Here is a 13,513-nt window from a genome sequence, read left to right as displayed (position 1 = left end):
GACGATGCAACCTGCTGTTCACCTCGAAGTCCGCTGCAGTCTGCACTGTCTCCTGTCTGAAATCTGCGAACAGAGACGGAATCTGCGCGTGTCACTGGTCTGTAATCTGCGAGCAGAGAAGTATAGGAGACTGCTGGGGATGTCGGCTATTTATAGCCAGAATTTGCCAAAAAATAGGGCGCCAGAAAATAGCCTGTCGGCTGCATTAAATGCAGCCGACTGACTGCACTGGTCGGACTGCCACGTGGCAGTCCGACTGTGCAGTCCGACTGCCTGTCCGACTGCACACCTGCCACTGTACTGGCTGTACCTGCCCTGCTGCCCCTGTTCAGGCTGTGATCTCTAACAAGTTTGCCTCCATGGCAATTTCTAGTGGGTCTTTTGGTTATGCTATTACGTCTCAACCAACAATTGCGCAGCGTTTGAGAGTCTCTGTGCTTGTACCATAGGTGTACCTATGGGTCCCTTTCCTACTTTTTCTACCTACCCACCCTGTCCCCCTCCCTATTCTAATTATCCCCCTTACACTTCGACACCTCACAATTCTTCATTCTCATTTGACAAGCATACTTTTATTGACAAGACTTGTTTTAACACTTGCTTAACGTGATGAGGCATGTTCTTAACTCATAGAACTTGTGGGATCTTGTTAGGGATTGGAACCCTAGCCAAACCCATGACTTGTTTCACATGAGGTTGTTCGTTGGGTTCTTATTATCTTCTCTTAGAGGGAGCAACAAGGACAAGGCAAGAAAAAAAAAATCAAAACCAAAACCAAGCTAGTGAGACACAAGGATGTTGGGTTTCACGCCTATGCTCATTGAGGAGTGCCGGTGATCTGTGGTAGGACATTGGGGCACTTTTTACTCTCCTTATGAGAGGTTTTCCCCCCCAATTATATTATCTTGTATTTTATGTGCTTATGTTACATAATTTGGTCACTTATCGTGTTTTACACCTTTTGGGCATTAACAACCCTAAGGTTTAAGGGTTGTACTTTGTACTTTCATTATACTTTTGGCAATTGCATTGGGAGTAATTCTGTGTCTTCACTCTCTCACTCTTCACTGTCAATTTTGTATTCTCAGCTGAGCTTCGATCCTCCATATCTCACATTCGTTATCAGAGCTCAAGCTTTGGATGGCCCAGCTCTTCAGGCTCATCAGTCTCTGTCTCGAGCTCTTGCCTACCTACAGTTTCCAGTCTCAGCTTGCAGCACCCTCGAGCTCCTCCTGTGGTACCAGCAGTCCGACAGCACTAGCAGCCTCCAGTGCCAGCGCCTCTGCCTTGTGCCTTGTGCAGCCAGGCGTTGCCTGCTCCAGCACCCCCTTGCACCCTGTGCAGCCTGGGTGCCACCTGCCGAGCACCTTCTGGCCAGTGTTGCCACCATAGCGCCTATGCCAGTCCTCCTTGCCATTGCCTAAAGTTGCTTCGCTTGCAGCCCGCCAACTGTCAGCTCCGCCCTGGTTCAGTCCGCACCACTTGCTATCGTCTAAAGTTGCTTCACTTGCAGCCCGCCAACTGTCAACTCTGCCCAGCTCCTGGTTCAGTCCACATCACTTGCCGGTCCTTCTACCATCTCAACATTAGAGGGGTAACATAGATATTTTTCAATTAAGAAAAATTGAATTTCAGCAAGGGGCCTTTTTGCATGGTCAGTCTCATGTCTTGGACACGCTTATTGCAGAAATTTCTTGGGAAGTGGGCCAAAAAATTTGGGGTTTTTGGGTTTATTCTAGACATTGGCACATGTACTATAGGTTCAGTCTGAAATAGATTGAAATTGTGCATTTTAGAAAACAAAATTTTGGGGCTTTTGCATTGGTTGAGTTGCTGAGCACTATTTGTGCATTGGACAGCGTGTACATTGGATAGTTTTGACAGTGTGTGACAGATTTGTCAATTATAGCGTGATGCATGCTGTAATTTCTAGAAATTTTCAGATTTCCAGGTTGTTCCAGCTTTAGCTCTTGCTCTTGTGCTCTTTGAAACAATGACATTTACTATGGCCAATCAGGGACAGAGTGATGCATTCACATATATATCCAAGGAGGATAGATTGGATGACAATAATTATTCCCTATGGTCTTTCATGATGAAGAATGTGCTGATTGCAAAATGTCTTCAGGATTATGCTAGTGGTGAAGTTCTTCTTGGATTTGTGGCTCTTGCAATACCTCCTCCAAGAGGATGTGTTCAAAGCCCCATTCCAGCTCAACCACTTTCCCAAAGATCAGCAACACAAAAGGCTTGGGACACATGAGATGCTCAAGCATTGTTACAATTACATTGGTAGTTCACCGGTAAGCATGGCTTACACTTGAGTAGATGTTTGTTGGAAAAAGTAAGTCACGCATCTCTTTCTTGAAGACAGAGCTTGAGGATGTGAAGATGGATGAAGGTGATTCCATGTAGGATCATCTTAACAAAATTCAGGACTTGTGTGAGCAGTTAATGAATGTAGATGAGTATTGTTCGGATGCATAGTTGATCTCTACTACTTTGAATTCTTTGTGGTCCTCTTATTTGGCCTTTCATATAGTCTTAAATCTCACCATGAGAATTTCTCCGCAACCACTTACTTTTCTTTAGTTGGTTAGTTTGCTCCTAGAAGGAGAGCAAACAAGAAAGAACAGTGGGTGGATAGAAGGGCAAGGGCAGTTAGTCTAGAAATGCTCTGTAGAGTTTTGGAAGCTCAAGTATTTCATAGAGAAATAAGAAATAAGGGGGCACGCAAGCCAATAAGGGCAAGTGCCATTATTGTAAGAAGCTAGGTCACTACATCATGGAATGTAAGAAGCGCATTGCCAAGGAGGAGAAGGAGGAGTCAGGGACGTCTTTTTCTGATGCACCTTCTATTGCTATAGAGTGCTCGTCTTTGTTGTAGACCGTGACTATTATTTTTTATACTTGTAGTTATGACTCTTCTTGGGACGATAGAGCATTTAGCTCTACTGAAGATGCGAGCACTTGGTTCTTTGACAGTGGTGCTTTTAAGTACATTACATCCCACAGGGATTTGTTTTTCTCTGTTATTGTAGCTCTTGCTTGCAAGTGTCATGAGGATATATATTTTTGAAACCTCACTAAACATGTGGATTAATTTTTAATTACATGATTAAGTAAATGATGCACATGTGAGGTGCAACTGGGGTTAAAGTAAATTTACGAGCCCAGGACCTGAAGAAATCACGGAATGTCAAAGGCAAAAGTTGCTATAAGTTATGCTACACAGGTACTTGGTGGTTCTGGTGTCAGTTGTTGGCCTAGGTCATCCATTTGGTCATAAGTGTCAGTTGGTGATACTAGAAAAGTGGTGTTTAATGGTACCTAATGGCAATCTGATAGTCAAAGATGACACAGAGACACTCGGAAATGGAAGTTGCCTAGCCAATTTAATTATTGACCACTCAGATTATTTTTCAGGGCATCGAAATAATTATTAGTTAATTTTTTAGTATTTAAAGGTTGAAAATTAATATTTGATTATGAAAAATACTGAAAAAACCATTTGGAAAGGCTGCCACTTGTCAAAAATGCCCATGTAAGACTGAAAAACGTCTTTAGAGGTTGGGGATAGACATTTTTATAAATTCAACCTGCAAGAGAGAGGGAGGGGAGGCTCCTGGTTTGATTTGTAGCCATTGGAGGACCTTCCGAGGCTGATAGGGACAAAATAAGACCAATCAACAGTAGGAGATAGCATTTACAAGCTGTTGAGGTAAGGCAGCAGCAGTAAATGACTGATTTTCTTCAGTTCTTTACATCTACATGTTGTTGTGGCAGGGCAACAACTGCACTTGATTGATTTTTAGTCATTCTTCGCGACAAAACTCTGAATTTTCTCTTTCTACAGCTTTCCCTCTCATCTTCTAGCCATTTTGCAGCCTTGCTCTGAAGATCTCATCATTTGGACCCTTGGAGATTGTGAAATTGCAAATTTCTCTGCTATAGAAATTAGGGTTTAGTAGCAGCCTTGGGAAGCATGCCAGAAATTGGAAGCTCCAAAACTTGGATTCAATAAGGTTGAATGTGGATTTCAGCTGAATTCAGGTGGAGGACTGGCTAGCCATTGAATTTGGGGCATTTTCATCGTCTATGAAGTGGGTGAAGGACAATTGAGTGCCCAAATCAAGGGGGAAAATAGATTGAAGACTTGCTGGTCACTTTGGACAGCAAGGGGAGTTGAAGTGCCGAAAGGGATTGGGAGAATCCCATTGTAAATCAACTTTTTCTTTAATAAAGCTAAAGAAATATCGAAAGGGGCGCGGATTTTGGGGCCAATCGGGTGTGCATTGTCCAAGATCAATAGATAGATTTGTATTTTCAGATTTGCATTTATTATTTGCTGCTATAATTAAGTTGTAATCAGGGATTTACTGCTCTATCTGAGGAGGAAGGCTGGTTTCATGGTTCTGTTTTCGGGATACCACTCAATCCCTTGATTTGGTGGGCCCGAGGCATTTGATTGCAAGCCAAAGCTTTGTTCTAGTGCTGATTTTTACTCTTAGCTGAGAAATTACAGCAATATGTCTTCATACAATGAGATGGACTCAAGCAATGATGCCTCTCAGTATGAACGTTCACATGGGAATGAAAGAAATGCAATGACCTTGTGCAAGGCTCAGACCATGATAACAAGCTGAAAATATTGCTATTGGGCAAGATGCATGGTCTTTTGGGCATAAGGAGGCTGATGACCAGCAAAGTGAAGAAGAATTTGATGATCAGTTCAAGCATCAGATGAGGACGGTAGCAAATCTCTTTGCTGAATTGGCAAAGGATCCTCAATTTACTCGATTTTTGAATGCTCCAAAGAAGGACAACAAAGGCTCTATAAGAAGACGTCTTCTACACCTTTGGGACAGCAAGATGCACCGAAGTTGATGCCAAACCCTTCATTTGAAGCTCCCAAAGATGCTAATAAAATAAAATAGTTGGTACCTACGGGGCAAAGAATGCAAATGCAAGGCCATCGCAGAAGTGCCAATCCAATGGATTTTGGACAGCGAGGCGTGCGTGCTATGATGGGGCAGCCAGGATATTTTGGTGGAAGTACGATTTTTCATACTATGGTTGGACAAGGACCGCATACGGGAATGTATGGCCCAAATCCCTATGGTATGCATCAACCAATGCATGAAGTGTGAGGCCCAATGTATTTGGGTATGATTGGAAATATGCTAAACCCTATTTATGGCAGCATTGGCTTGATGCTTGAGGCACAAAGTAGCATGTTCGGTATTGTATTTACACCCCCGAATGCTTATAGGGCTCAAGGAATGAATGCTGGTCATGCAAATGCTCTGTTTGGCGTTGGTTTTGATGTAAATTCAGCAAATGCACCCTTTTTGCAGCAGCCAGTGTATGCCAATTTGACACCCAAAGGGGCAGCAAAAGACTATGATGAGGATGGAAAAGGAGTGAAGCTTGTGTCCTTCAGCGGTGTATGAGATAGGCTGAAAGCTTTGACTTTCATTTAGCAGTTTGATGCAGCCTATTCAGGGGGGAACTTCACAGAGTCCTCAAAGATTCGAAAGGCAGCCACTTTCTTGAAAGGGAATGCATTACAGTGGCGGTCCACTCTTTTGATGCAAGGTGGAAGACTGTCAACGTGGGTACAATTCAAGAAAATGTTTGCATCGAATTGGTTGACAAGTATCTTTGAGGTGGACATCATGACAGCTTGGAATAAGCTGGATGCTAAGGAATGTAAGAATTTGGAACAATATAATAAGAAGTTTTGGAATGCATTGTTGCCTATTACTTCTTATTGCCCCGTACCCCTTTATGAGCAAGTGGAAAAATATGTCTGTGGGCTGCCCAAAGGAATCAGGGATTTTTTCATTAAATCCACCGTGTCTAGGATGTCTCAGCTTATAGAGACCACTGCTATAGCCGATGCTTTGTTGTGTGGGATTTCAGCTTCCTAGAGAGTGGGGAGAAGCCGAATAAAAAGTTGTTTAAGGTTGAGAAAAGGGGTAGATCTAAAAATCAGTCTGAAAAGAGGCTGAATGAAAAAGGAAAGGGCTCGAAAATATTGGCATAACGTAGGGAATTGATGGCTGTAAATAAATGTTTTATTTGTGAACAGGAGGGTCACATTGCAAGGGATTGTTCCAATAGATAGCAAATTGGAAAATCAGAAAATTAGGGAGATTCTAAAGGAAAGAAGCCCAAAACATTAGTGGGATTGGTGCCTGATGTTGTTAGTGATCAACCCAATGATGATGCTACTGAGTTTTGCAGAGCATGGGGTAAAATTAAGGATCAATATGCATTGATTTTCTTTGATAATGGTGCACGAGCCAACTTCATCTCTGTTGACATGGTCGCCGGTCTAGGCATCAGGGTGGATGAGATGGGATCCATGGAAAAGTTGGAATGGCATGTAAAGGCCATGCAGAGCCTGTCACACCGCTCATTGGAAAACTTCGGTTGCACATACAAGGATATGTGGACAACGAAGAGTTTTTCATTGCTTCACTTGAGGGTTGTGTTGTATTACTTGGTATGCCGTGGTGTCACCGTATGCATGCAGTGATTGATTCTCGTGCAAAAAAAATCACTATTCAGTGTAAGGAAAAGGTACTCACACTTGATGTAAAGTTGAAAGGTGAATCTGTCCCTGCTGTATCTACAGCTGCCATTTCTAAAGTAATGAAAAATCATATTTCAGCATACTTGGTTTTTACTAAGGATAAAGATAATAGTGAGAATGTTGGGAATATGTTTAAGTTAGAGAAGGATCGCATGTCATTTTCGAAAATGTATGCTGGTTGCTTCTCTCAGTTACTTCTAGGGCAGCTACCGTCTAAAAGGCGAGAATATCATGGCATAGATCTTATCCTTGGAAGTAGCCCACCTAATAAGACACCCTACAGAGAGTGCATCAAATAGGAGATTATGAGTCAGGTAAATGAGCTATTAGAGAAAGGGTTGATCAAACCCAGCTCATCTCCTTTTTGTTCTCTAGTGCTTTTGGTGTAGAAAAAAGATGGTTCATGGCATATGTGTATTGATTATCGTGCTCTGAACAAGATCACAATAAAGAATCACTCTTTAATTCCTCGGATCGATGATGTTATGGATAGATTGCAAGGGGCAATCATATTTAGGTGTATAGATTTGAAAAGTGGGTATCATCAGATACACATTAGACCGGAAGATGTGCCTAAGATAGCTTTTAGGACATCTTTTGGATTGTATGAGTTTCTTGTTATGCCTTTTGGACAAACAAATGCTCTTGCCAGTTTTAATTGGATGATGGATCGTATCTTCAGGCCACATAGAGGATTTGTGGGCACTTTCTTTGATGACATGATTGTCTATTCAAAGAATGAGACAGAGGATAGAAAACACTTGGACATTGTGCTCAATGAATTGTGTGAGCATAGGCTGGTTATCAATGACAAGAAAAGTGAATTTATTTTGCACGAAATCCACTTTTTGTGGCATATTGTATCAGTTGATGGTATTCACATGGACCCTGCAAAGGTTGAGGTAATATGATCATGGCCCCCTTTGAGGAATGTGCATGAGATCCGCAACTTCTGGGTTTATGTTCTTACTATAGGAAGTATGTACGCTGGTTTGCTGAAATTGCATCTCCATTGCATGCCCTGCAGAAGAAGGATGTGCCATTTAGATGGACAATAGTGAAAATTTCAGCATTCGAAAAGTTGAAGGAAAAGATGACTTCAGATCCTGTGCTTTTGTTGCCCGATCTAAGGAAGTCATTCATAGTTCAATGCGATGCATACGGTAACAGCATTGGGGCTGTTCTTATGCAGGACGCTCGAGTTGTGGCTTATGAGAGCAGAATTCTCCACGGTGCAGAAAAGAATTTGCAGGTCTATGAGAAAGAGCTCTTGGTTGTAATTCATGCACTATCTATGTGGAAACATTATTTGTTGGGGGACTGATTTTACAGTGCAGACAGTCTATCAAACTTTGAGGTACTTTCGACACAGACAAAGTTGTCAGAGAAGCATATAAGATGGGCAAATTTTCTCTCTATGTTTCATTTTCACATTATATATATTGATGGTAAAAATAATGTTGTGGCTGATGCACTGTCACGTAAGCCACAAATTTCAGCCGTCAGCATAGTTTATCACATTGAGTTGGATGCCATGAAAGAGCAGTTAAGGCCTAGAGTTATCACTAAAAGTCATGTTCCTCCGTATGCAGGACACAGAGGTATTGATGCCACGGTCAAGGCAGTGGAGCATATCTTTTATTGGCTAGCTTTAAGGCATGATATAGAATAGTTTATTAAGACATGCACCGTATGCCAGAAGAAAAAGTACGATAGGCAAAGATGCTGGGTTTATTGCAGCTCTTGCCTTTTCTAGATAGGCCTTGACAGAGCATTGCAATGGACTTTATTTTTGAGCTTCCTAAGACACCTACAGGGAATGGTGGGATATGGACTATCATTTGCAGGTTTAGCAAACAAGCCCATTTCATTCCAATCAGGAAGAAATTAAAGGCTGATCATATGACACTTGTTTTTGTAGCACATCTTTAAGTATCATGGTATGCCATAGTCGATCAGTGATCGAGACCCTCGGATGACCAGTTATTTTGGAAGGGCTTGTTTGAGAATATGGGTACGACGCTGAAATTCTCATCATCCTTCCATCCACAGACAGATGGTTAGTATGAGAAAGCAAATTCCATAGTGTTAGATCTTTTGAGATGCTATGTTTCAGACCACAAGACACAGTGGGAGCAGTATTTGCCCTTGGTTGAGTTTGCTTACAACAACACAGTGCATAGTTCTACGAGCAAAGCTCCATTTGAGGTGGTTGAGGGTGGCGAGAAGGTACCACCTATTCTGGAAACTAAGGATAAGATCTTTGAGGTTGATCGTTATGTGGAAAACTTGGATGTAGCCTATGTAAAGATAAAATATGCACTTCAGAGATCACAATAAAAGTAAAAGAGGGCAGCTAATCGATACAGACATGCTTTGCAGTTTGCAGAGGGTGATTATGTATTGTTGCATTTTGAAAAGGCAAGACTGAAAAAGATGAAAAGAAGAGAAAGATTGTATCCGAAGTTGAATATAAGATACTATGCGTCTTTCCAGGTGTTGGAGAAGATCAACAATGTGGTATATTGGCTGAAATTACCTCCACATTCGCGGATACATAATGTCTTTCATGTCAGTTTGTTGAGGCCTTTTCATGGTGATGTGCGAGAGGATATGTTTGCTGAAATTCAGCCTGAGGTTGAGAAGCTAGATGAGATTTTGGTACTTGAGGAGATTTTGGCATGTAAGGAAATAAATGTCAAAGGTAAAGTTTCCAGGAGATACTTGGTGAAATTTTAGAATTCTTTAGTTCGGGCTCTGTCAGGTTCAGCAGAGCAAGGGCTCGGAGTATTGCTTGATGCTCAAGGGGAAGGTAGCACTTCACCTCCTCTAGTGATGGACAGCTCTCATATTTAGTGGATCTGGGATGTATTCAGCATGCAGCCAAGGTACTGCATTGACAATATGTTTGCCATGAGATGACTACTTAGTGTAGTAGTCACTGTCAGATGTATGCAGATGAGTATGAGTTTCACTTGGACAGTTGAACTATACTTTTGCATCAGCTTATGATCAATTTAGCATGAATTTTGCATGAGTTTTGAGGCAAAATTTCTGATGAGTTTCAGATTAGTTTTTAATTAGCTTGACAACCGTTTATGGTCACCTTTTGGATCAGTTGTGCATCAATTTTTGCACTAATTGCTGGTCAGTTTTTGCAACGAGTTTGTGATCAGTTTGGGGTTACATTTATAACACTTTGTGATCGGTTCTCAGATTAGCAAGTGATTAGTTTATGATCAGATTATGCTAAGTTTTCAATGGTTTACATCTAGTTCCATGGACAACAGCATATGTTATGATGCCATTGATGTTTTAGCCATGGTTTATGCTTGGTTATGCTATGCTATGGTTTGGTTTTGCTAGAGGAGTTGAGCTGATGATAAATAGACATGTCACATGATAATTTGGTAATATTTTTTTAGATTCTTTGCGAGTCTTATGTTATGTTATGTTGGTTGGTAATTTTAAGCATATGTTGGGCATATGGAATGGTTGAACATCAAGGCGCAATGTTGTGTTGACTATGATACCCTATGGAAATTCCAGTGTAGTACTTTGCTTTTGATGCATTTGGTAGTGTAATCAAGGATGATTGCAAGGATTTCAAGGGGAACAGTTGTCATGAGGACATGTATTTTTGAAACCTCACTTAACATGTGGATTAATTTTTAATCACTTGAAGTAAATGTTGCACATGTGTGGTGCAACTAGGGTTAAAGTAAATTTACGAGCCCGAGACTTGAAGAAATCATGGGATGTCAAAGGCAAAAGATACTATAAGTTATGCCGCACAGGTACTTGGTGGTATCTAGTGCGAGTTGTTGGCCTAGGTCATCCATTTGGCCGTAAGTGTCAGCTGGTGACACTAGAGAAGTGGTGTTTAATGGTTTTTGCACATGTGTGGTGCAACTAGGGTTAAAGTAAATTTACGAGCCCGAGACTTGAAGAAATCATGGGATGGCAAAGGCAAAAGTTGCTATAAGTTATGCTGCATAGGTACTTGGTGGTATCTAGTGCGAGTTGTTGGAAAGTAAATTTATGAGCCCGAGACTTGAAGAAATCATGGGATGTCAAAGGCAAAAGTTGCTATAAGTTATGTTGCACAGGTACTTGGTGGTATCTAGTGCGAGTTGTTGGCCTAGGTCATCCATTTGGCCATAAGTGTCAGCTGGTGACACTAGAGAAGTGGTGTTTAATGGTACCTAACGCCAATTTGATGGTCAAAGATGGCGTAGAGATACTCGTGAATGGAAGTTGCATAGGCAATTTAATAATTGGTCAGTTAGATTATTTTTTAGGGCACCGAAATAATTAGTAATTTAATTTTTAAGTATTTAAAGGCTGAAAATTAATATTTAATTATGAAAAATGTTAAAAAAACCAGTTGGGAAGGTTGCCACTTGTCAAAAATGCCCATGCAAGGCTGGAAAACGTCTTTAGAGGCTGGAGAGAGGCATTTTTATAAATTCAGCTTTCAAGAGAGAGGGAGAGGAGGCTGTTGGTTTGATTTGAAGCCATTGGAGGGCCTTCTGAGGATGCCAAGGGCAGGAGAAGACCAATCAACAGTAGGAGACAACATCTACAGGCTGTTGAGGCAGGGTAGCAGCAGTAAATGACCGATTTTCTTCAGTTCTTTGCATCTACATGCTGTTGTGGCAGGGTAACAATTGCACTTGACTGATTTTCAGTCATTCTTCACAACAAAACTCTGAATTTTCTCTCTCTACAGCTTTCCCTCTCATCTCCTAGCCATTTCGCAGCCTTTCTTTGAAGATCTCAGCATTTGGACCCCTAGCGGCTGAGAAATCTTAGATTTCTCTACTGTAAACCCTAATATGCAGCAGAAATTAGGGTTTAGCAGCAGCCTCAGGAAACGTGCCAGAAATTAGAAGCTCAAAGACTAGGATTTAACAGAGTTGAAGCTGTTTTTAGCCTATTCAAGTGGAGGGACCGGGAAACAATTGAATTTGGGGCATTTACCATCTCCATCAGAGTGGGTGAAGGCCAATTGATTACCCGAATCAAGGGGCAAATCAGATTAAAGACTTGTTGGTGATTTTGATCAGTAAAGGGAGTTGGAATACCAAAGGGGATTGGGAGAATCCCATTGTAAATCAACTATTTCTTCAATAAAGCTAAAGAAATACCGAAAGGGACACCAATTTTGGTGCCAATCGGGTGTGCATTGTCCAAGATTAGTAGGTAAATTTGTATTTTCAGATTTGCATTAACTGTTTGCTGCTGTAATTAAGTTGTAACCAGGGATCTACCACCCATCCACGGAAGGAAGGCTGGTTTCAGGTACCAACCTCTAATTTCTGCTTCGGTAAAGAGACCAATCCATTCCATAAAGGTGTTTACATCATTCCTCCGCCCCAAGGGGATCACCTCCCTAATCTTCCATCATGTCTTTGACCCCTTTGATGTCATGGAGCCTCTTTATGACCGAGTCAACAGCTCTACGAAGGCACACTACTCCCTCATTGTAAAAGCAATCTCCAAGGAAAACCTCCCCCAAGATAGTGCGAACTCTCTCAATGGTATGGCCTCTTTGACCTAATTAATTGGTTGAAGCAAAAAGGCTGCCTGATTTTCTCTCCAATGGTGGCTGGAGAAATCTGTGAAATTCTAGAGACATTGATCTCCAAGGCTAGATGACAATAGCGACAAATTTGACCCCAAAGCTCTTTTCAAGCATTGTAGCTCACATCTGCTGAGAAATCCAATGAATACTAAGCTGCCATGGTCCTCCATCAGCAGGAACAATCCCATCATAGTATTGTCTTCCATGGCTCCTTGCTTGGAAGGAGGCCCCTCCCCCTCCCCCTCCCCCTCCCAATTAATATCACCAACATAGCTCGACTTTGACTGTTTGGGTCTATGGTCAACCACCCCTAGATCTGGGCTGAATTATAACATCAGAGGGTATTTTAGCCCTCGTTGGGCTTCCATCTCCACCTGATCAATGCATGACCTGGAGGTGGCCCAACAAGAAATAATAAGCCACATGGCAAGTAGAATTTGGTTAGCCACCATTACCCTCCTTGTTGGAGAGAGTCTCGACATGCTCCAATGCAGCAGGTTTTTCATGCTCAAGAGTAAGGGTGCTAGGTGCTACTCTGAGATGATATTATGCTCACATGGCAACGAAGGTATCTTAGTGAAGCGTTGTAGGGGATCCAATTTGGTCTCAAGTCTACTAGCCCTGGCAAACTAATCAATAGCATTGCTCGTCTTTCTCCAACATAGACCCTGATCTTTACTCTTTTGGTATAGCAAGCAAGATGACTTGAATTAGAACTTCTAGAGCCATGGCAAGTCTAAATTCTAGGCAAATTGAACACCATATCGTGCAGAATTCCCCCTTTGGTTGTAGATGAATTAGTTGATCAAGGCAATCATTTACAAAGAATTCAGTCACCACCCTTCAGCAGTTTGAAAATAAAGGATATCTATCATATTTCCTAGGTTACTGAAATACACCCAGAATGCTTCAGTATAAGTTCTTTTACGCCTAGGGTGTTTCAGTATAAGTTTATTGGGTTTAATTTCCTGTTTGCCTGCTAATTAATTTGTGATTGGTTGGAAAACAGAAAGTCTACAAAAATCTTGATCCAAGCCTTCATTCTCATGAAAGAGCGCTTGAATACACAAGAGCAGTAAATGCTGTTAAATTGGAGAAGGTTTGTTGGTTTGTCTTTAGTTTGTGTGGACTTGCAAGGAAGAAGGCTATCTATGAATCTATGACTACTATTGTTTCTGGTTGAATTTCAGGTTTTTGCTAAGCCATTTATTGGAGCTTTGAATGGACACATGGATGCTATATCTTGCATGGCCAAAAATCCCCGGAGCTTGAATTGTCTCTTTTCTGGTGCTATGGATGGAGGTATCATGATGGGCAAAAACTAG

General features: G+C 41.6%; 1 protein-coding gene across 3 annotated transcripts in view; it reads left to right on the top strand.

Moving 5' to 3' along the window:
- Positions 1-13,513, top strand: part of LOC148018916 (WD repeat and SOF domain-containing protein 1) — a 133,587-nt gene that overhangs the window by 24,954 nt on the left and 95,120 nt on the right. For all 3 annotated transcript variants that reach the window (XM_087701219.1, XM_087701218.1, XM_087701217.1), the window contains exons 3-4: positions 13,198-13,287; positions 13,379-13,490. In XM_087701219.1, the coding sequence (XP_087557345.1) occupies positions 13,198-13,287; positions 13,379-13,490 (202 nt within the window). The remainder of the gene's footprint in view (positions 1-13,197; positions 13,288-13,378; positions 13,491-13,513) is intronic.

Source organism: Lygodium microphyllum, chromosome 20 (assembly GCF_053477565.2).
Source record: "Lygodium microphyllum isolate KBCC chromosome 20, Lygodium_microphyllum_v1.1.10, whole genome shotgun sequence".
Classification (NCBI taxonomy): domain Eukaryota; kingdom Viridiplantae; phylum Streptophyta; class Polypodiopsida; order Schizaeales; family Lygodiaceae; genus Lygodium; species Lygodium microphyllum.
This window is presented reverse-complemented; position numbering and strand designations above follow the sequence as displayed.